This window comes from Lutra lutra, chromosome 1 (genome assembly GCF_902655055.1).
Source record: "Lutra lutra chromosome 1, mLutLut1.2, whole genome shotgun sequence".
Taxonomy (NCBI): Eukaryota; Metazoa; Chordata; class Mammalia; order Carnivora; family Mustelidae; genus Lutra; species Lutra lutra.
The window spans coordinates 125,980,016-126,004,179 of record NC_062278.1 but is presented as its reverse complement, the minus strand read 5'-3'; the positions used below and the strand labels follow the sequence as shown (position 1 = coordinate 126,004,179).

The 24,164-nt window shown below is 40.7% G+C and overlaps 2 protein-coding genes across 4 annotated transcripts in view; one reads left to right on the top strand and one right to left on the bottom strand.

The window, feature by feature from the left end:
* The first annotated feature begins 1,685 nt into the window (after positions 1 to 1,685).
* MRPS22 (mitochondrial ribosomal protein S22) lies at positions 1,686 to 22,853 on the top strand. Of its 3 annotated transcripts, none has more exons than XM_047735781.1 (8): positions 1,686 to 1,890; positions 13,271 to 13,488; positions 14,568 to 14,732; positions 16,613 to 16,756; positions 17,069 to 17,152; positions 18,382 to 18,527; positions 21,410 to 21,518; positions 22,722 to 22,853. In XM_047735781.1, exons 1-8 carry the CDS (start codon positions 1,719 to 1,721, stop codon positions 22,815 to 22,817), a joined length of 1,134 nt encoding a protein of 377 aa, XP_047591737.1. In that variant the 5' UTR covers positions 1,686 to 1,718; the 3' UTR covers positions 22,818 to 22,853. The 3 variants fall into 3 exon arrangements, with proteins under 3 accessions (XP_047591737.1, XP_047591756.1, XP_047591746.1); XM_047735800.1 differs by having other exon boundaries at positions 1,687 to 1,890; positions 13,325 to 13,488; XM_047735790.1 differs by having other exon boundaries at positions 1,688 to 1,890; positions 13,322 to 13,488.
* An 85-nt stretch (positions 22,854 to 22,938) lies between these two features.
* Positions 22,939 to 24,164, bottom strand: part of COPB2 (COPI coat complex subunit beta 2) — a 30,614-nt gene continuing 29,388 nt past the window's right edge. The window contains exons 21-22 of the mRNA XM_047735771.1: positions 23,984 to 24,055; positions 22,939 to 23,736 (exon numbers count right to left, since the gene is read on the bottom strand). Coding sequence (XP_047591727.1) covers positions 23,641 to 23,736; positions 23,984 to 24,055 — 168 coding nt within the window. The 3' untranslated portion in view covers positions 22,939 to 23,640. The remainder of the gene's footprint in view (positions 23,737 to 23,983; positions 24,056 to 24,164) is intronic.

Here is a 24,164-nt window from a genome sequence, read left to right as displayed (position 1 = left end):
TGGGGTAGGCTGAAAAATAGCCTTCTTTCCCCAAAGATATCTACCTAATTCTTAGAACTTGTGCCTTACCTTATATAGAAACAGTCTTTACAGAAGTGATTAAATTAAGGATTTTAAGATGGGGAGATTTCCTGGATTATCAGGGTACGTTCTAAAGGGAATCATACATATCTTTATCAGGGTGAGGCAAAGGGAGATTAAGCACAGACAGAAGAGGTTATGTGATGATAGAGGCAGAGCTTGGAGTGATGCAGCCATAAACCAAGCACTGCTTGCAGTTACCAGAAGCTGGAAGGAACAAGTAACAGATTCTCCCCTAGAGCCTTTGAAGGGAGTACAGCTCTGCCGATACTCTGCTTTTGGCACAGTTATACTGATTTCAAATTCCTGGTACCCATGACTGTGAGAGAATAACCTCGCCGGAGCAGCATCATTCTGGGGAGCGGCCTCGTCCTGGGAGCGGCCTCGTCCAGAGTAGCCTCTTCTTGGGAGCGGCCCTGTCCGGGGAGTGGCCTCCTGTCCAGGGAGCTGCCCTGTCTGGGGAGCGACCTCATCAGCAGCGGCCTCGTCCTGGGAGCGGCCTCGTTCGGAATGGCCTCCTGTGCGGAGCGGCCTTGTCCAGAGCGACCTCATCCGGAGCGGCCTTCTTGGGAGTGACCTTGTCGGGGTCATCATCGTCGTCTCTTTGTAAGAGATGGCTCCTACCAGTCAGTTTGATTTTTGATGCTTGGCTCGAAATAAAGCTTTGTTTGATTTTCGCTTTGTGTCAGTCTCGTTCCTTTGATCACTGACCCTAACAACTACCACTCCCTGACACCTGCTATCATGTAGAGGTGAGAAGTAGCAGCCATGTCTAAATGCAGCACCAAGACAAGGGCTCTCTCCTTCCCCACCCAAACAGGGAGTGTGTTCAGAGTCAGCTCTTAATGGGCAGCGGTGGAAAGAGGAAAGGTTAGTGAATCTACCTTCCAATTAATTCAAACGAGTGTTAACATCCTCCTTTAGCTAGGCCTTGTGATGAGTTCTTAGCATAGGCACCAAACTATAGGGAAGAGAAAGACCTACACATCCTGGACAGCTGGTAAGAAAATAACAGGATCATTAAATCATTCGTTTAGTCATTTATTCAACCAATGTTTCCTGTGCATAGAGATGTACCAGGTTAGGTGACGCTACAGTAAAATACATAGAGTGATCGTCTTCATGGGATAAGAAAAATAAGCAAAATAATCATAAACTGAGAAAAGGGCTATGAAGTAAAGAAGTAAGGTCCTGAGACAGAATGAGGTGTATGAGTGGGTGAGGATGAAGACGGTTTTGATAATCAGGCTTTGGAATCAGGAGTTACATCTGTAGTGCGGGAGGATCGGTGGCAAGTTTCAACGGATAAGTGGAATAGGCCGTTGGATTTAAGCCTGGGGCTGGGAGAAAAGGTGTGGGCAGGAAATGGAAATTTATTAGAGCCATGGAAACGAAGGAAAGGTCCAGGAAAAAGAGCATTTAAGGGAGATGATGTAAGTTTTACCTTTGTCTCTATGCATAGAGAGGACACGAGCATCCTCCACGTGTGAAGAAGAGGTTTACAAAAAAATTGTGACGTTTCAGAGCCCTGACTCCTCCCCTCTCAACTAGACTACATTTCCCAGAATGCTGCGCGAACCTCGCGAGACCCGAAATACCTCACGGTCGCTTCCGGCGCCGGTGGCCGCCGGAAAATCATGGCGACTGTCAGAGCGTCTGTGTCGCTGTGGAGCCTCCTGACAGGTTCCCGGAGCGCGGACCGGGTCTGTTTCCGGGCCCAAAGTCGGCCCCAGTTCCGCGCCTTGCTCCAGCCACTGCCCGGGCCCTGCGGGGCGGGACTGCCATGCCGTCGGCTTTCCTCTGAGGCGGGTAAGTGACCTGTCGGACGTCCACTGGTACGTTCTCCTGGGAGACCTAGAGCCTGCTTCTGGCTGGCGAGAACCACGAGGACCCCATCCTGCACCACCGTCCCGGCTCTCACTAGGCCAGTGCGCCCTAGGCCAGCCGGCTCCCTTCTGTACCTTGTACGTGCAGGGTCAGTCATCGCCTGCCCTTGTCATTCCTTAACTCAATGAACCAGCAGTGCCTGAGCTCGGTTCCTTGCAAAGGACAGTGCTACGTTTAGGGGATACGGCCAACTGAACTGGCTTGTCTTTGAGGAACTCTCGGCCCAGTGGGGAACTGACAATGCAGTGTGACTCAGGTCGCGATAGGGGAACACACATAAGAGTGGCACTCAAACTTGGTGGGAAGGACAGGGAAGGGTTCCTGGAAATTAGGACCAGATCTGAGACCTGGCTAACCATGCTAGAGAGAAAAACATTTAACGCACGAGAAACATTTAAAACAGGAAACAACATAAAAGTTCAGCAATGAGACTGAACACATGTAGTTTGAAAACACATGTTTGAGATAGGATCGATAGGCTTGGTATGGCTTTGGCTTTAAGTTTAAAAGGAGAAATCAGTGTTGCTTCTCAGGTTTCTGGCTTGAGCAGTTGAGTGGAGGAGAGTAGTCCCATTTATACCAAGACAGAGAAGATTAATTGTAGGAACAGTTTGTTTTTGTTTGTACAGTTTGTTTTTGTTTGTTTGGGCGGGGGCGTGGAGGAGGGGAGGTGAGGGAAGAAAAGGCAGGAGTAGATGAGATTGGAAGGGAGGCAGAAGTAAACGTCTATTTGTACACATTAAATTTGAGTGCTTTTGAAATTTGAGTGTAGGTACCCAGTTCGCAGTCATATCTAAAGTGAGAAATATCTGATAAAAGTAGTAACTCAACCTGGGTGCCTGGGATGAGTATAAGATAGTAGAAGACTAGTTCTGGCCTTTGGGGTAGGACAGTGTTTAGTGGGAGACACAGTGAAGTAAGCAGACTACCTTAGTTCCTTTTCTAAATGAAGTTGGAAGTCATTGGTGAGTTTTAAGCATGACTCTTGATTACATTTAAAAATTTTTTTCAGTTTTATTGAGATATAATTAATATATGGTATTGAATAAATTTAAGGTGTGCAGCACAATGATTTGACTTCATATGTCATGAGATTATTACTACAGTAAATTTAGTTTACATCTCTCCTCTCATGCAGGTACAAAGAAAAGAAAAAAAAAGTTATTCCCTGTGAAGAGAACTCTTAGGATTTACTTTCTTAACAACCTTCATATATGCTATTCATCAGTGTTATATTATCCTGTAGTATATTATATCCCTAGTTTTTTTATCTTTTAACTGGAAGTTTGTACCTTTTGACCACCTTCATCCAGTGCCCCTTCCTCTGATAACTATAAGACCACAAACCTGATCTCTTTTTCTGTGAGCTCTTGTTTGTTTTAAGATTCCATATATAGTTGAGATCATACAGTATTTATCTTTCTCTGCTTGATTTATTTCACTTAACATAATGCCCTCATAGTCCATCCATGTTGTCCCAAATGGCACAATTTCCTCCTTTTTTATTCCATTGCACACACATACACACACCCCACAACTATATTATCCACTGATGGACACTTAGTTGTCTCCATGTCTTGGCTGTTTTAAATAATGCTGCTGAATTCCTTTTCCTCTACATCCCTCACAACACTTGTTTCTTATCTTTTTGAGTCTTGCCATTCTGATAAGTGTAAGGTGCTGTTTCTTGTCATTTTGAGTCTTGCCATTCTGACAGGTGTAAGGTGTTATCTCCGTGTGGTTTTGATTGGCATTTCCCTGATGATTAGTGATATTGAGCACCTTATGTGTCTGTTTGCCATCTGTATGTCGTCTTTGGAAGAATGTCTGTTTAGGTCTTTGACCCATTTTTAATCAGACTGTTTTTTTGGCACTGATTTCTATTAAGTTCTTTATGTATTCTTTAGATATTATCTGATACATCTGATACATCATATGCAAGTATCTTCTCCCATTTAGTAGGTTGCCTTTTTGTTTGTTGATGGTTTTCTTTGCTGTGCAAAAGCTTTTTATTTTGATGTAGTTCCAATGGTTTATGTTTGCTTTTGTTTTCCTTTCTTGAGGAGATACATCTAGACCAATATTGCCATGACTGATGTCAGAGAAATTACTGCCTTTTTTTTTTTCTAGGAGTTTTATGGCTTCAGATCTCACATTGAGGTCTTCAATCCATTTTGAGTTTATTTTTGTGTATTGTGTAAGAGAGTGGTCCACTTTCATTCTCTTGCCTGTAGGTGTCCAGTTTTCCCAGCACTATTTATTAAAGAGACTGTTTTTTTTCTTTGTGGTATATTCTTGCCTCCTTTGTCTTAGATTAATTGATCATGTGAATGTGGGTTCATCAGGGATACTGGCCTGTGATTAGTTTGTTTTCTTTCTTTCTTTCTGTCTCTCTGTCTTTCTGGTTTTGGTATCAGGGTAATGCTGGCCTTACAGAATGTATTTGGAAGCTCTCCTTCCTCTTCTATTTTTTTGGAATAGTTTGAGGAGAACAGGTATTAGCTCTTCTTTACATGTTTGGTGGAATTTATCTGTGAATCCATCTAGTCTTTTGTTTGTTGGGAGGTTTTTTCGTTTTTGTTTGGGGAGGGCAAGAAAAATGGCGCCACCATCACTTTTGTTCCCGAGGAGTTTCCTGCAGATTCCTGTTCTCTGGCAAATGTCCTCAGATTAGTTATTAATCTCTTTAACATATGCCCAGGCACTTTTCCAACTGCTGCTTCCGTGCTGTGTCTGGGGTGAGTTATTTAGCATGCTGGGTCTTTATGGACAGTGTCTCAGGTTTTTCACCTCTGGCTCTCCCAGAGTCTAAAATCAGTTCTATCCATTTTCAGAGCCAGACCTTATGGGAACTCCTTTTCCCAGTGTGGGTCTCAGGGCTGGAGGAATCTAGTCTCGGGGTCTGATTTTCTTGCTCCTTTCTGCTTGTGATGTCCTTCTTGTTTATGGTTAGTTGAGTCAGGGGTTTGGTTCCTGAATATGTTTCCGCTCAGCCAACTCTTTTTGATATGACCTCCATTCTATGGCTAGCTGCAGAAGATCTGTTCAGCTACTTCATTTCATTTTCAGAGTTAGTGGCCATATTTGTAATTGTTGCCTCAGTGTGCCATGGGATGAGGTGAACTCAGAATCCTCCCACCCCACCATCCTCCCTTCATTCCTCTTTGATTTCTTTCATCAGTGTGTTTTAGTTTTCAATATAGGGATCTTTCACCTCTTCGACTAAATTTATTCCTAAGCATTGTATTGTTTTTGATGCTGTTTTCAGTGGGATTTTCTTTCTTTTTCATAGAATTTGTTAGTATAGAAATGCCACCAGTTTTTATTTTATTTATTTATTTATTTATTTTAAAAAAGATTTTATTTATTTATTTGACAGACAGAGATCACAAGTAGGCAGAGAAGCAGGCAGAGAGAAAGGAGGAAGCAGGCTCCCCGCTGAGCAGAGTCCGATGTGGGGCTTGATTCCAGGACCCTGGGATCATGACCTGAGCTGAAGGCAGAGGCTTTAGCCCACTGAGCCACCCAGGCACCCCAAAATGCTACCAGTTTTTAAAAGTTTATTTTGTATCCTGCAACTTTAACTAAATTTGTTCATTAGATCTAATAGTTTTTTGATGGAGTTCTTTAGGATTTTCTACATACAAAATCCTATGGTCTGCAACTAATCAGAAACAAGTTTACTTATTCCTTTCCAACTCTGGTGCCTTCTTTTTCTTGCCTAATCGATTGGCTAGGACTTGCAGCATTATGTTGAATATGAGACAACCTCGTCTTATTCCTGAACTTAGAGGGAAGTCTTTTCGTCTTTTATGGTAGCGTGGGTTTGGCATATATTATGTTGAGGTATGTTCCTTCCATACCTCATTTCTTAATAACTTTTATCATAATGTTGAACTTTGTTAAATGCTTCTTCTGCATCTATTGAAATGATTATATGATTTTTTTTTGTCAGTCTGTTAATTGTGATGTATCACATTGATTTGTGTATGTCAGACTATCCTTGCATCCTAGGGATAAATTCCACTTGATCGTGAATGATCTTTTGATGTGCTGCTGAATTTACTTGCAAGTATTTTATTGAAATTTTTACATCTATAATTATCAGGTATATTGGCCTGTAGTTTCCTGGCAGTGTCCTTTTCTAGCTTTGGTAAGGGACTAGATTGGGTGCATTCAGAATGGTTTGGTTGTAGAGTCTGGCTTTGGTATTAGGAAATGCTGGTCTAGTAAAATGAGTTTGGGAGTGTTCCCTCCTGTTTCTTGGAGGAGTTTAAGAAGGATTGTTTGGTAAAATTCACCTGTGAAGCCACCTGCTGCTGGGCTTTTCTTTGTTGGGAGATTTATTATTGCAGATTGACTCTCCTTAGTAGTAATTGTTGTGTTCAGATTTTCTGTTTCTTCCTCAGTCTTCTTAGGTTGCATGTTTTTAAGAATTTTCCCATTTGTTATAGGCTGTCCAGCTTGTTGCCACATAGTTATTCACATTAGCCTCCTAGAATCCTTTGTATTTCTGTAGTGTGAGTTGCAATGTCTCTTTTTTCATTTATAATTTTGTTCATTTATGTCTTCTCTTTTCCTTGCTTAGTCTATCTAGCCAAAGGTTTGTCAATTTTCTTTTCAAAGAACCATCTCTTAGTTTTGTTAATCTTTTCTATGGTTTTGACTACATTTTAAAGAGATTTACTCTGGTTGTTCTATGGAGAATGGTCTACAGTGGTGTCAGAATAGAGCCAGGGAGACTGGTTAGGAGGTTAAGGCAAGAGATGAGGATGGCCTTGATCAGGGTAGTGGCAGTGGGAAATGGAGAATTAAAGAGAGATTTATGAGGTATAATAGACATATGTAGTGTTTTAGTGTCCTTTCTTTTTTTTTTTTTTTTTTTTTTTTTTTTTTAGTGTCCTTTCTTTGTAAAATGGGGATAATTGTATTTCTGGGGTGGTTGTAAGGATTAAGTATGCTAAATATATGTAAGGTACTTGGCTCAGTAAGTACTGGCATAGAGTAAATATCTAACAAATGTTAGTTGTTATTGTTGCTGTTATTGTTATAACTGCTGTTGGCTAGATGTGGAAGGTAAAGGAGAAGTCAGTAATGACTAAGAAGTTTCTGGCCCACATGGCCTGTTGGATGCTACTAAGATAAGGAACCATAAGGGGACACCTGGATGGCTCGGTCAGTTGAGCGTCTGCTTTTGGTTCAGGTCATGGTCCCGGGGTCATGGGATTGAGTCCCACATCGGGCTTCTTGCTGGGTGGGGAGCCTGCTTCTCCCTCTGCCTGCTGCTTCCCCTGCTTGTGCTCTCTCTCTCTCTCTCCCTCTATCTCTCTGACAAATAAATAAATCTTAAAAAAAAAAAAAATAAGGAACCATAGGAAAAGCAGCTTTTAGACAGGAGAAAGTTGATGTGTTCTGGTTTGGCAATACTGAAGTGCATGTGAGATGTACATGGGATAGGTGGATGGAAGAGGATGTTGACTGAAGATTCAGATTTTAGAGTCTCCAGCATATAGAAATAATTAAAGTCACAGGTTGGTAGGATATCATCCCAGAATGTAAGAAGGGAGAAAAGAAGGCTATAGTTCAGAATTTTTAGGGCCACCAGCATTTATAGGACTAGCAGAAGAAGAGGTGGTAGGGAAGGAATGGTACTTTTTTTCTCCTCCCTTTCCTAATGGAAGTGGAAATAGAGGAAGTTAGGCAAAGAGATGGGCAAACTGTGTTAGGCAGAGGTGATATCTGGGTGTCCTCACCTGTCCAGGGCTCTTCCATGACACCACATGGCCTTTTCAGTCTCACATTATGATCCAAGCCTGTGTTTCCTAGTTGCAGCCCCGTAGCCTGGAATTTTCTTCCTTTTTTCTTCTCTCCTGTTCAGGCCCCATGGGAAGCCTTCCAGACCCCACTGTTTTCGCCTTCTCTGCTCCAAGAGTAGTGTAGCACTTGCACTGGGGAGGACCAGGAAAGATTAGAGTTGATCTAGTATCTAGAAACAAACTTCAGTTTGTTTATTTTTAAGATTTTATTTATTTATTTGACAGAGAGAGAGATCACAAATAGGCAGAGAGGCAAGCAGAGTGGGGGGGAAGCAGGCTCCCTGCTGAGCAGAGAGTCCGATGCAGGGCTCGATCCCAGGACCCTGAGACCATGACCTGAGCTGAAGGCAGAGGCTTCTGCCTTCACCTGCCACCCAGGTGCCCCTAGAAACAAACTTTGGTTTAAATCTTGACTCTGTCACTTAACAGCTAGTTGGTCTTTAGGCAGGCTCCAGTATCCTCATATATAAAATTGAGATATCAATATCTATTTTGTGGATTGTTATAAACATTCCTAAAAATGTATGTAATGTCTGGCATCTAAGAGACAACTTTGTAAATTATTATTATTATTAATGCTATTACATTAGTTATTTATTTTAAAGATATATTTATTTGTGAGAGAGAGTACACAAGCATGCATGTGTGCATGTGTGAGTAGGGTGAGGGGCAGAGGGAGATAATCCTCAACAGACTCCCTGCCAAGATCAGAGCCCTGTGGCAGGGCTTGAGCCCATGACCCAGAGGATCACAACCTGAGCTGAAATGAAGAGTCAGATGCTTGACCGACTGAACCACCCAGGCACCCCTTATTTATTTTTAAGATTTTATTTTTAAGTAATCTCCATACCCAACATGGGGCTCAAACTTACAACCTCAAGATCAAGAGTCACATGCTCTACTGACTGAGCCAGCCAGGCACTCCACATTAATTACTTTAAAAAAAAATTTTGGGGGCTGCCTGGGTGGCTCAGTGGGTTAAGCCTCTGCCTTCAGCTCAGGTCATGATCTCAGGGTCCTGGGATCGAGTCCCACATCAGGCTCTCTGCTAGGCGGGGAGCCTGCTTCCTCCTCTCTCTCTCTCTCTCTCTGCTTGTGATCTCTCTCTGTCAAATAAATAAAATCTTAAAAAAATAAAAATAAATTATTTTAGAGAGGGAGAGAGCAAGAGCAGGAGGGGCAGAGGGAGACAGAGTCTCAAGCTGACTCTGTGTGGAGCCAGATGCAGGGCTTGATCTCACGACCCTGAGTTTGCCTCCTGAGCCAAAACCAAGAGTTGGACAGTTAACTGAGCCACCCAGTTGCCTCTTAATTACCTTTTTATTTTTATTTATTTATTTGAGAGAGAGAACGAGCAGGGAGAGGGAGAAGTAGGCTTCCTGCTGAGCATGGAGCTGGGTGTGGGGCTCGATCCTAGCACCCTGGGATCATGACCTGAACTGAAAGCAGACCCTTAACCAACTGAGCCACCCAAACACTGCTTAATTACTTTTTTAGAATTTAATTTTATTTTTTTAGTGTTCCAAGATTCATTGTTTATGCCCACACCCAGTGTGGTGCAGTACGTGCCCTCCTTAATACCCATCACCAGGCACACCCATCCGTCCACTACCCCACCCCTCCAAAACCCTCAGTTTGTTTCTTAGAGTCCATAGTCTCTCATGGTTCGTCTCCCCCTCTGATTTCCCCCAATTCACTTTTCCTTTGCTTTTCCTAATGTCCTCCATGTTATTCCTTATGCTCCACAAGTGAGTGAAACCATATGATAATTGACTTTCTCTGCTTGACTTATTTTACTCAGCATAATCTCCTCCAGTCCTGTCCATGCTGATACAGAAGTTGGGTATTCATTCTTTCTGATGGCTGCGTAATATTCCATTGCATATATGGACTGTATCTTCTTTATCCATTCATCTGTTGAAGGGCATCTTGGCTCTTTCCACAGTTTGGCAATTGTGGCCATTGCTGCTATGAACATTGGGGTACATATGGCCCTTCTTTTCACTACATCTGTATCTTTGGGGTAAATACCCAGTAGTGCAATTGCAGGGTCATAGGGCAGCTCTGTTTTTAATTTCCTAAGGAATCTCCACACTGTTTTCCAAAGTGGCTGCACCAACTTGGATATCCACCAACAGTGTGAGAGGGTTCCCCTTTCTCCACATCCTCTCCAACATTTGTTGTTTACTGTCTTGTTAATTTTGGCCATTCTAACTGGTGTAAGGTGGTATCTCACTGTGGTTTTGATTTGAATCTCCCTGATGGCTAGTGATGATGAACATTTTTTTTCATGTGTCTGTTAGCCATTTGTATGTCTCCATTGGAGAAGTGTCTGTTCATGTCTTCTACCCATTTTTTGACGTGATTATTTGTTTTGTGTGTGTTGAGTTTGAGGAGTTCTTTATAGATCCTGGATATCAGCCTTTTGTATGTACTGTCATTTGTAAATATCTTCTCCCATTCTGTGGGGTGCCTCTTTGTTTTGTTGACTGTTTCCTTTGCTGTGCAGAAGCTTGTTATCTTGATGAAGTCCCTAAATTTTGCTTTTGTTTCCTTTGCCTTTGGAGACAGGTCTTGAAAGAAGTTGCTGAGGCTCATGTTGAAGAGGTTACTGCCTATGTTCTCCTCTAGGATTTTGATAGATTCCTGTCTCACATTGAGGTCTTTTATCCATTTTGAGTGTATCTTTGTGTATGGTGTAAGAGACTGGTTGAGATTCATTCTTCTGTACATAGCTGTCCAATTTTCCCAGCACCATTTATTGAAGAGACTGTCTTTTTTCCCACTGGATATTTTTCCTGCTTTGTCAAAGATTATTTGACGATAGAGTTAATGGTCCATATATGGCCCCTCTTCTGTGTTCCATTGGTCTATGTGTCTGTTTTTGTGCCAGTACCATGTTGTTTTAGTGATCACAGCTTTGTAGTAAAGCTTGAAATCAAGCAACATGATGTCCCCGGCTTTGTTTTTCTTTTTCAACATTTCCTTAGCAATTTGGGGTCTCTTCTGATTCCATACAAATTTTAGGATTGTTTGCTCCAGCTCTTTGAAAAATGCCAGTGGAATTTTGATCAGAATGGCATTGAAAGTATAGATTGCTCTAGGCAGTATAGACATTTTAACAATGTTTATTCTTCCAATCCATGAGCATGGAATGGTCTTCCATCTTTTTGTGTCTTCTTCAGTTTCCTGCATGAGTGTTCGGTATTTCCTTGAGTACAGATCCTTTATCTCTTTGCTTAGGTTTATTCCAGGGTATCTTATGGTTCTTGGTGCTATAGTAAATGGAATCGATTCTCTAATTGCCCTTTCTATAGTTTCATTCTTAGTGTATAAGAAAGCAACTGATTTCTGTGCATTGATTTTGTATCCTGCCACATTACTGAATTGCTGTATGATTGGAGTCTTTGGGTTTTCCATATAAAGAATCATGTCATCTGTGAAGAGAGAGAGTTTGACTTCTTTGCCAATTCGAATACCTTTTATTTCTTTTCATTGTCCGATTGCTATTGCTAGAATTTCTAGTACTATGTTGAACAAATGTGGCAAGAGTGGGCATCCTTGTCATGTTCCTGATCTCAAAGGGAAGGCTGTCAGCTTTTCTCCATTGAGAATGATATTCTCTGTGAGTTTTTCACAGATATATTTTATGAAGTTGAAGAATGTTCCCTCTATCCCTGTACTTTGAAGAGTTTCAATCTGGAAAGGATGCTGTATTTTGACAAATGCTTTCTCCATCAATTGAGAGGACCATATGGTTCTTCTCTCTCCTCTTATTAATGTGTTCTGTCACATTGATTGATTTGCAAATGTTGAACCTCCCTTGCATCCCAGGGTTAAATTTATCTGATATGAGAATCACTACTTCAGCTTTCTTTTGAGGCCCATTGGCATGAAAGATGGTTCTCCATCCCTTCACTTTCAGTCTGGATGTATCTTTAGGTTCAGAATGTGTCTCTTGTAGATAGCGTATGGACAGGTCCTATTGTTTTATCCAGTCTGCAACTCTGTGCCATTTTATGGGAGCATTCAAGCCGTTCATGTTGAGAGTGGTTATTGAATGATAAGTTTTTCTTGACCTCATGTTTCCTGTGAAGTCCTTGTTTCTATAGATTGTCTCTGTAAATTTCTGTTCTGTGTCACTCTTGGGTTCTTTCTTCTTTTATAGAACCCCCCCCCCCTTAATATTTCTTATAGTGTCAGCTTGGTGGTCACATAATCTTTTAAACCTTGCCAGTCTTGGAAGCTCTTTATCTCTCCATCCATTCTGAATGTCATCCTTGCTGGATAAAGTATTTTTGGCTGTATGTTCTTCTCATTTACTGCCCTGAACGTGTCTTGTCAGCCCTTTCTGGCTTGCCAGGTTTCTGTGGACAGGTCTGATGTTATTCTGATGGTCCTCCCTCTGTACATAAGGAATCTCTTCCCCCTAACTGCCCTTAAGACATCTTCTCTGAATTTATGAGTCATCAATTTCACAATTATGTGCCTGGAGGTCTTTCTGCCCTTGTTGATCCCTTGTTGATCTTGGGGGTTGTTCTTTCTGCCTCTAGAACATGAACACTTGTTCTGTTCCCCAGATTAGGGAAATTTTCATCCAGGATTTGTTCAACTATATCTTCTAGTCTTCTCTCTCTCCACCCCCTCAGGGATCCCAATAATTCTGACATTGGAATGTCTAAATGGCATCATTTATTTCCCTAATGCTGTTTTCATGGCTTCTGAGCTGTTTGTTCCAGGCCCCCTCCTGATCCTCCTTTTCTATCAGTTTGTCTTTTAGATCACTAATTCGATCTTCTGCCTCATTTACTGTAGCTGTTGGAGTATTTAGATTAGATTGGATCTTATTGATAGCATTTTTAAGTTCTGCCCAGATCAGCTCTCACTTCCGCCCATAGAGATTCTATGTTGCCCCTAATGGTCTTCTCCCACCTGGCTATTGCCTGGATGATTGTTACCCTGAATTCTATTTCTGACGTATTATTTATGTCCATATCCAGTAGTTCTGTGGCAGAGGTCACAGTCTCTGAATTTTTCCTCTGTTGGGTGTTCCTCCTAGTCATTTTGGTGAGGGGTGGTCGAGGGGATGTATAACTGAATATATCAACCATGATCCTGGCAAGGTGCATCTCTTCACTGATGATTTTCTCCCCACCCCCCCACCCCCCCCAGATCCAGAAGTGTATAGTCTTACATCTCAGGCTGATTTCATGGGTGTTCAGAGTGTTCTGGTAGATATTTAGCTCAATTCATGGGACTGGTTGAAACAGAGTCTCCTACTTCTCCACCATCTTGTCCCCCCCCAATTACTTTTTTATGTTTCTTTCTCTACTAGGTTTTGAGTGCCCTTTTGGCAATAGTCTCATCACTGTAAATGCTCAGTAAATTTTATCAAGGAATGAATGAATGGATTTCATAGGTACTAACATTATACATTTTGAGGTAGACACTTTGTTAATTTCCTTTGTTAATTTTTCTGTTTAGAGATCTTGTTGGCTTGTCATTTTTACCATCTTACTTACTGAAACCCATTTTAGCAGAATCTGGTAGCTCACAGAACAAGAAACCTACGTTTATGGATGAGGAGGTCCAAAACATACTCATCAAGATGACAGGCTTGGATTTGCAGAAGGTTTTTAAGCCATCTATACAAGAACTGAAACCACCAACCTATAAGCTGATGACTCAGGCACAGTTGGAGGAGGTACGTGAATACAGAAATACTGGTAGAATACCTTTCTTTAAAGGGTCAAACAAGATTTCCAAAGGTCCCTCCAGATACCAGTAGCTGCTTTTCCATTGGCACTCATGGTGGAGAGTTCCAGGCACAGACTAAGAAATGGGAACAGGCAGGCAGAGTGAAACAGGGAGCATGGCCAGAATTAGACGGACTGGGCCAATGGGTCAGGCTTGTGTGTCCAAGCAGAGCCTCCTCTGCTCCCAAACCTGCCTGAGTATCCATTCTTTGTCCTGCCTGGTTCAGGTTCCTTCCTTGAAAAAAGCTGCTTTGAGGATGATGCTTTGGTGGGATTATGGATCCTGCTGAACCACAGACTACTCTAGGCATCAGTCCTCCTGGAGTCATGGGTATGAGCGCTTTGTGGAAAATGCTCTGATGTATGAATAGGTAAAGCATTATTGCTCCTTTTTCTAATTCAAAGTAAATTATAGTCATAGCAAAACATTCAGATATCCAGTAGTATATCACGTGAGGAGTAAAAATACCATTTTTACTTCTCAGAGGTAATCACTGCTAACAGTATGGCTTGGAGCAGTGTGGTCAGTGGTTAAGAGCATGGGCTCTGGAGTTGAGTGGCCAGGGTTCAAATCCCAGTGCTACAACTTCTTAGCAATTTACTTCACATGTGTGTGCTTCTATTTTCTCTTCCATGAAATGAAATAACAGGGTCACCTAGCTCGTAAGGTAGTTTGTGGATATTAAATGAGCCAAATATTTTCCAAGTATTTGAACGATATGTGGTGCATAGTACACACACAATAGATGAAATCCTTTATTGTATTTCAAGCAGCTTTTGTGGCCTGGCTCTGTCTCAAAGCATTCCTTTGCCATGGTGAGAATGATTGAGCCTGTAGGTGGTGCTCTCAGCCACACCACAGAGTTGGCAAAGGCCAGGGCCCAGGAGCCTTTTCACTCACTGATTTGGGGCTAGAGCTTTTTCTCTTTGTAGTTCTTGGCATTTTTTATCAGTATCTGCTTTTGTCAGATGATCCTTCTGGCTTGCAACCTTGCGGCTTTCCTTAAGAAATATTTTATTTCATTAGGCTACAAGAAAGGCAATTGAGGCAGCTAAAGTACGATTAAAAATGCCACCGGTTCTGGAAGAACGAGCACCAATAAATGACGTGTTAGCTGAAGATAAGATTTTGGAAGGAACAGAAACAGCCAAATACGTATTTACTGATATATCATATAGCATACCACATCGGGTGAGTATATGTCTAATTGCAAAATGATCTTTATTTGAAATATGTGGGGATGGGTCTGAGGGACAAGGGTCAACATTATTGTGACCCACCTGTCTCTGAATCTTTCAAACCAGAATTCCTGTGGTTGGGTAAGACCCTCTGGAAAATCCAGCCCAGCATAAGGAAGAAGAGAAATGCAGATCAGTCCATCATCATGTTACCATTTCCCTACAGATTATGGACACATTTTATTCCAGATCAAGAAAGAGACAGGTGTGCTGAGACAGTAGTAGTTTACAGACAAACCCACCCCCAAACCACAAATAGGCAGAAATCTTCAAGGCAGTGAGAGAAGGGGATTCTTTCTGCTGGTTAGACTAACTCCCTTAGCTGAAACATTTTGAGAAAATGGTTTCTTTCTTGTAAATTCTTGAGGATACCAAAAACCCAGACTTTCCAAAGGATTTTCACTTTTCAGAATTTGCAGAAAGAATGACAGGTTTCCGGAGGTACTTTTCAGACATCACTTGCTTCTTCTGTTGTGGTTTTTATCCTCTAGCTCCTCTTCCCTTGATGGCCAATTCCAAAAGAACACTCTGGTACTTGTAAAATATATCAGTTTTGTGTTTGAATCTTTTCAATTAAGAGTGAAACAAGTGACTTACAATTCAGCCCACAGAATGCAGTAAAATACTATGTAACACTACAGTTGGGAGAAAGACCACCCCACATTAATCTTTTTATCATCTATGATTATGGTCAGAAGACATGATTTGAGCCATGTCCATGTCTGTACATCAACCACCTCTACACCTGACATGATAAACAGGGATCACAGAGTTTCATTTTAATTAAAATTTTTTGCTCTGGGGTGCTTTACTGTATGTTTGGAGTGCTTTGAAGGGTGTTTATGGGAGCACTTTATAACCTGAAAGGGAGAAAGGAACTTAGAATTCGAATTGCCAGTCCTTTTGAGGCATAACTGTGGTATTTAGACATCTGTTATTTTTTTCTATTTGCAGTACTTGATGAAAGTTTTAATTATATTGTCCTCAGAACACATTCAATGACTCTTACACCTCTGAAAAGTAGAAAATTAGTACCATCTGGTTAACTTATACAGTAATCAAATGTGTATCAATTACCTGCTATGTGCAAAATTCTATGTAAGTCAGTGGGTAGCTCAAAGAATTATAATCAGCAGTTCCTGCCCTCTTTCAGTTCTCTGACAGTATCTGAGAAGTGTCAAGAATCTAGCTTCTGATAAACTGCCAGTTGAACGGAACATACAGTAGGTGGAATTCAGAGCAAAGGGATCTCACCACCCAGGATTTGGTAGTTGGAAGAGTGAGGAGACCAGAGGCAGGTGGACAGTCTCTTTGACACATTTATGTCTCATCCCAGTTTGGGGAATTATAGAGATGTGGAATTAAGACTACATATTCCTTGGTTTGTTTCTTTTACCCCAGGGACTTTAGAAGTAGATCACAAAGTAGTAAAGTCTGTTTCTGTGAGACTTTGTGATGTGGAAGTGAAGCAGTTTGAAAGGTCTCATAGCATTTCTTTGCTCTGAAATGGATTTGGACGAATCTCTGACCAGCTTTTTTCAGTTGAACCATTTATGTATTAAACCCACTTTAGGACCGTAGTTGGCACTTAGCAAATACTTTCATTTTAGATATGATTGTCAGAGGCACAGCAGTGATTAGTGGAGGAAGTATCAAATCTTGCAAAGTGTTTGAGGTTTAAAATTATCATTGAAATCATATACAATTGCATTTTGCATCTCCCAGTTGCATTTTGTATTTTGATTGCAAATTATTCTTAGAGTGGTGCTTAGTGGAACATGGGAACTAGAAATGTCTTCACACACCCACCCTTGATTTTGTTTTCTATTTCAGGAGCGTTTTATTGTTGTCAGAGAACCAAGTGGGAGGCTACGCAAAGCCTCTTGGGAAGAACGGGACAGGATGATACAAGTTTATTTCCCAAAAGAAGGCCGTAGAGTTTTAACACCAGTAATTTTCAAGGAAGAAAATCTTAAGGTAAGGCGACTTTGGTTTCCTACAGTCAGTGGTGATGGTTTCTTTGTGGAATAAGTTGGCTCTGGTTTTGCAGGGCTTCTGCTTTGATAAACACAGATACATTTTTCTGATGATGACTCCTCTACTGTTCTCTATCTTGCAACTGGCTTAGTTGGGGTTTGAATCTAGGTGTGACAGTTCTGAAGCCCGTGTTATTTCTGCCTCACACTTACTGGGCACAGAAGTGGATGAGCACGTCTGTCATGGCAGCAGGACAGGTATTGAACTTTGATGTTTTTCTCATCTAATTCCATCTGTGCTGTGTGGTTTTAGACCATGTTCAGCCAGGACCGGCACGTTGATGTCCTCAATCTCTGCATTGCCCAGTTTGAGCCAGATTCCACTGAATATATCAAAGTGAGTATATTTTATAGTTTCTAAGTATGAACTTAAGTATGGTTATGAGTAAGATTTTTATAGGGGGAAGAGAAGAGAAATACCTGAACATCTATTAAGCACCTGATGTACATCAGATGTTTTATCTTCACAGCAGCCCTTGAGTGAAGGATGGGAGAATTTAAGCTTGGAGCATTCTATAGCTTGCTGTAAGTTACACAGCTAGTAAGTGGTAGCGTTAGGGACCCAAACTTGATGGCAGAGCTGCTTCCCTTTTATCATACAGGAACAGAGTCACTTACTAAAATTTGCCAAGATGTAATGTATGTGTCTTACAATTCAGTTTAGTAAGCAGTCATGTAGTGCTTTCTTCATACGGTATTGCAGATAGTACAGTGACGACATGAACTAGGGTAGGGTGTGCTTTGTCAAAGCTTACAGTCCAGAAGTGATTGTGGGGAAGGGTGCCAGATAAGTATGCAGATAATTATCACCTTAGGTTTAAGATGTTAGGTGCTAAGAGAAGATTACAGAGTCCTTTCAGGAAAGGTTTCATAGGGGTCTTGGACAGGGTTCTAGAAGGGCAGGGAACATCCTGAAGTTGGATGAGAAGAGGTGTTCCAGGCAGCGAGAGGGAACAGTGTGCTTGCAAATGGTCAGTCATCTGGTTTGCTTATATATGCAGTGTATATGTATGGGAAGTGTTCAAGGTTAAACTGGAAAAGTAAATAGAGGCATGTCACAGGTGACCTCAGATGCTAGGCTCAAGAATCTGGACTTCATTCAGCAGGACTTTGAAAGTCTTTTGAACACAGGAATGCCCTTATTGTAGTCCTTAGTTGGCATGATCAGTCTGGAAGAGCTGAAGGAGCATTAGTTAATAAGGTGGAAAGGGGTAGTTGATTGAATTGGGGAAAAACGGAGAAGTGAAAAAATATGCTTGATTTTATTTTTTAATCTTCTAGTGACCAAGATAATGGTGGTCCATTTTCTAGTGGTCTACATATATATATAAAATAGGTGCTTCATAAATAGTGGTTGGCTGCTGAAAAGTACTGCAATATGGCTACACTTCTACAGTGCAGGGTTGATCTAAACCATACCTACTGGTTATTCAGAGTAGAGGCAGATATAAATAGGCCTGGTTTACTGGTCCTTTCTTGGGCAACACTCATGCAAGTAAATGCGTATCCAGTAATGCTCACTTTTACTTTTAATGTTTCTGAAAAAACTGCATTTTATGTGAATAGATTCATCATCAGACCTATGAAGACATAGATAAACATGGAAAGTATGACCTTTTACGTTCAACAAGACACTTTGGCGGAATGGCTTGGTATCTTGTAAATAAGAAAAAGATTGATGGTTTACTGATTGACCAGATTCAGAGAGATTTGTAAGTACGAGCTTAGTAAGTAAAAGAAATTCTTACAGTAAATAAATACAGTAAATCTGTATTTGAGCTATTTTTTCCTCAGTGATGACAGTGTATTGTCCAGTGAAACACTTTTCATTTACCTCCTTTATTTATGGGTTGGTTCTTCCATCACAACCCACTTTTCTGTCTTTGCTTTCATGTTATTTAAATAGGGCTAGATTCTCTGAAAGAGTAAGTGGCTGTGGATCTGTATTACATACCTTGGATACTGACTTATTCTGGGCCTTACCAGTGTTCCTGGGTATCAGGGAACTTTCCAGACACTCAAAGGGGATTAAATGGGAAATATAAAGACATAATCTCCAGCAGGTGCTTGTTTTGTGGTGGAACTGGGGCTTTTCAGTAAAAGTAATCATTTAAATTATGAAAATATTATTGCTTTTGATATCCCTTGCTTTTGCAAGATTTTTAAGGCACTAAAGAAAATCATATTTTTTCCCAGAGTTACATGAAACAAGGAATGTCTACTGTATTTTAACATGTAGGTATTTTAACTGGTGAGCTCCCAGGTTTCTAGCTGAAACAACACTGTACTTTACAACTTGTGATGAAACTAAAAAAATTGTTCCTGAGTATCTATCAGTTGGATTAGAACTACCAAAATGACAAGAAAAAGAAACCAGTGTGGCTCTAAGAAAGTCAACTTTCTACAAAAAGTCATTGACTGACTCAAAAGTCTGAACTGCAAGAGGGTTTAGTGATTCCTGCCATCTTCAGACTTTAAGGCCCTGTGACTCAGCATATCCTCCATATCATCTGATCTAAGCCATTCACAGAAAGGTCCTAAGGCTTTTGGAAATAGAAAGTTCCACAGATACTATCTAAGAAACATTCCATATTTGGAAAAAGAGCATTTCTCACAGAAGCAGCATTCCTAATGATAGATGTCTTCAGGCCAGCTCACTTCACCAGCAAGTGTAGTGTAATCCAGTTCAGAGGACAGATATATAGACCTTCATCCCATGTAAGTAGGGGGCTGGTTGATGGTCATGAGGATACTCAAAAAAATGGGACCTATTTTCAGGTGATTTAGCAATGACATCTCCTGTGAGTGAATTTTCTTATAAAGTTTTTTAGATGGACTCATTCTGAAATGATTTTATTATAAACACATCTAACATTTTCTAAACAATTAGAGTAAGAAATGTGTAACTGAACATTAAAGTTCTTTATCAAAGTGTACTAATTTATATTATAGTAATACTCATTACCACATGCAAGATTTACATCCAAAGCAGTTTACTTGTATACTGGGAGGGAGTTTTGAGTACTTAATTTTCCTGCTCTGCATTAAGTAAAACCACTCTTGTGGGATTTCTGACCAGGACAGCGCGCTGCAAATCCCAGACTAGACGATAGAGGGTGCATATCCTCACTGAATGGAACCCAAGGCAGAACTGAGATTCTACTTGTTTATTTCAGACTTAAATCTCACTGTTGGTTTTTGTAATTGAGATTCTTTTAAAATCTTTTTGAACATGTAAATTTATTTGCTCTTATTTTCAAATATAGGCTGGGTGTTGAACTAACTTGTTCAGTAAGATGCAGGCATTATACTGTAGCATGAATGGAATGAAGCCCTAACCAGAAATCTAAATATAGAAGCCCAGTTAAGCTCTTTACAGGACCACATGCTTCTGAGCTCCAAAGGGGATTTTATTATTTGGGGAATTTTTGTTGCCATGTTTATTGGACTTCGTTAGATTATATAACAAGCACATATATTTGTAATGAACATGTCTCAATATTTTTCCCTGAAAAATTTTACTATAAGAACAGCCCTAGTTTCTCAGTTCTCCCAGAAGATGGCCTTGAGAGTGAATGGGCCTTGGGATAAGCCTAGAGCATTTCTCTGAGTTCACTATGGCTTGAGAAGTTCTTTACTCGCACAGGCCAGGTTTAATAGGAAAACAGGAAAACTAGTGAGATAGCTGGGGAAACACTGAATTATGGTGTCTTTATCCCTCTACCCCCACAGCTGGAAAGCAGTAACTCACAACCTCAAAAGCACAAGCATTTTAGAAAGGGTATTTACCCCCTCAGCTTTGAGGTGGCAAATGGTAAGGAAGGTGTTGGCTATGTGAGAAGATAGTGATTGATTGGTTTGGGGAAGGCCACGGTTGTTTTTATGCTGATAAAAGTGTTTAGAGGTTTCTAAAAAGTAAGTACACACCAGAAGAACTGAATTCTAGATTGTTAAAGTAGAACCTGACATTCCTTCTGACTGAGGAGCATAATTTCAGATTTACTCCGCTAGGATGCTCATTTTTAACTAATGGGTTCTTGTGAATAGACTGGTGGCCTGGGAGTCTTTCCTTGGACTCCTAGGAGGCCTCTTGTGGAGGCATTTATTCACTAATTCAGAGTCTTAATGAAAATCTGTTAGCAGAAGATGTCACTGCTAATGAACTTGAAGGCAAGTGGCTTTGACCATCCCCTGACCACCAGCCTCCAGTTTATGTGGGATGAAGGTAATATTCCTGCCCTCTGAGTTGGATTAATTATCTGCCTGTGAAGTGAGCTGGCCTACCAGCCATCTTACATTAAGAATGCTATTTCTATGAGAAGTGATTCTGTTTCCAAAAAGAATACAGTCACATTTAGAATATATTCACCTTCATAAACTGGGTATCGCCTGTACTGATTGCTGCCCTGCCTAGGCAGAATGGATATGAAGCTTAAATTAGCTAATTTTCTAAAAATGCCTTTGAAAATACAAAACTAAAGGCTTAAAAAATGTCTGGCCCAAGGAAAGTTTAAAGTGTAATTTAGTTTTAAGTTGGGACACATTTTTATAAATGCAGAAAACCCACTGATGGCAGTAAATCCTTTCCCTCTAGAGTTGATGATGCCACCAGCTTGATCCAGCTGTATCACCTCCTCCATCCAGACGGCCAGTCAGCTCAGGAGGCCAAGGAGCAGGCTGCTGAGGGAGTACGTTTAATTAAGGTAAAGGGACTTTTCCCACACTGTCTATTGTATTGTGATAAAACTGAGTTGGGAAGAATTCTGAAATGGGGCATATCTAATGATAACTAAACAGATTCACATATACAGGAGATGCGTGATTTTGAAATAGATTTTTTTTTAAAAGAAACAAATGCACTTTTAATAGGTCTATGGATAAAAACTACTCAGCGCACGTCAGGAACCCAGAGCAGCCCCTACTTCTGTTGGAGCCATGCCCTGCACAGTCTTTGGGTCTGAGGTTATCAGACTATTTGCATTATTTCATGTGATCCACAGTATTAGAAAAAAGAGGCATTAGATAGTTTTGATGAACTAGAGCCCCCCCTGTATTTCTTCATCTGATAACAGAAACAGATGGGATGGGATTCGGGGGGAGCTACAGCTGGAGTCCAAGTAGTTCAGATAGTAGGGCAGCAGCCCCCTTGTTCTTTGAGGTGATCAAGTCACCAGCAAGATAGGGTGGAGGATGAGGCAGACACATGTTCCCAGTGCACCTTTTTGTCCTAGAGTGTGGTCACATTCCTGTCCAGACGGGGAGAAGGTGGTGCTTATATATTACTCAGCCTTAGCTGTATTATCATTTTGGAAGTGCATGCTTCTCAAAACCATAGACGTATACAGATTTCTCTGTCACTGTGTATTTTCAGCTCTTCTAAGGGGCAGAACAGACATGGTTTTGTTGGTCTGGCTTCTCTCCCAATCTTATTTTAGGCATACTACAAAGCAGTTCTAAGGATAAAAATGACCAGCGATTACCCCCTAGGAGGAGTAGAGAGAAACTATAGTACTAATTTTGGTTTTCTATGATAGGCCAGATAAAGCAAACTGCTTTTGGGGAAAATATTTTTTAGCTTAAAACCTAATGATATACATTTTGATCTAGCAGGAGGTGCAATGTCAGGTTTTATTTTTCTGGAAATAAGCTAAGAGAGCCATATTAGGATTCCTAGGAATCCTAACATGGCAGCCATATTAGGATTCTTCTGATGTTTAGAATAACTGTGGCTTGAACTGTGTCAGATATTATTTTTTGGTCCATGTAGTATGCTTATTGTTTTATAATCAGAAAAAAAAATTGTGAACCTTGGAAGACTTTTTAAACTGGACTTTGCTAATGCAGAAATGGAAAACTTTATAAATAGTATATGTCTATTGCTTAAAAGAGTTTCTTTTTTTAAACAGATCTTTGCGAAAACAGAAGCACAGAAGGGAGCATATATAGAATTAACACTACAAGCTTACCAAGAAACATTCATTAGCCATTCTGCAGCTTCCTGAAAACATTCTTTAAATAAACTTCATTTTACTAAATTATAACTTGCTTTCTCTGTTAATGTTGAGCTGAATGTTTAAGCATATCAAAATTGAAAGTATGATGGGAGTTCCCTATATAAAATTGTTTAACAGTGCCTCTAAGAGAAATACAAAGAAAACCTAGGAAAACCACTCATTTTCCTAGGCTTAAAGGGGATAACTGAGTAATATATTTGAGTGCCTGGTTATGAATTTCTCTAATCAGACAGGTACACTGTTGAAGACCAAAAAAGTACTTGTATCTTTCTGTATTACCAAACAGGTAGTTTAAACAGAGCCCAGCTTAACGAGGTTAGAAGAGCTGGGTTTCAGATTCTGATTCAAGAAGGAAGTATACAAAATCGGGGTGAGGCATAAAAACCCAAGTATGTAGACTTGGGGATGGGGGGACATCAAGAAAAAGGGTTAGGAGAATGTGAGCTGATCTCTAGATGAGGTGTAGTTTGGCTCAGCCTTCTAAAACTAGAAGTTTATTTTCCTAATTTCGAGAGGAAACTTTCAAGTATTTTCATTAATTCAAAAGATTTTATGAGATATGGTCTAACAACAGTATGAAAAAAAATCAAAGCCCACATTTGTTTTACTTAACAAGGAAACAGTGATTTAGATGCTGCACATAAACCACTCTTAAGATGAGAAGAGCACTGTGCTTCCAGTGAGCCACACACAGCCTTTTCATATAAAAATCTAAGGAATTTCTCAGAGTCCAAAGCACTGTGGTCAGGGTGGCAATCAATACCGGTCCATAATAATGATCTATGAGTTGGGTTCTCAAGAAACATTACACTCAATCATCCAAAATGTCTTCATCCAGGTTGATGTCTGTTGTGTCAATATCTTCTAGTTCCAAATTATCCAGGTCTACTTCCAGTTCGAGTAAACTCTGCAAAGAAAAGAGTCATATAGCACTTGGTGATCTCTGATAACCTTTTGAAGTTACCTCTGATTCATGATCCAAAGAGAACCACAGCAATAGTCAAAAGGGGCATTTTCTCATTGCAAAGCCCCTGTTCTGAAAGTGATTACATCACTTGAAATGCAGAGGCCTGCCCATCCTGCAACCATTCATGGGAAGGGAAGGAGGAGTGAGCGTGGGGTTCCCCTGGAATATCTGGGTATGATGTCTGTACCTTTTCTTCTTTGTTGGCTGTGTGGGAGGCCACAATAACTGGAGTAGGAGAAGGAGGTTTCCCATCAAGTTCCTGAAAGCCCAAGTGGAGACACAGACAAAGATGAAGGAATTTGTTCAGATAATTTTCCCCCAAGGGAAGCTGTTAGGATTAGGAAGTGGGAGAAGGTACTTAAAATGAA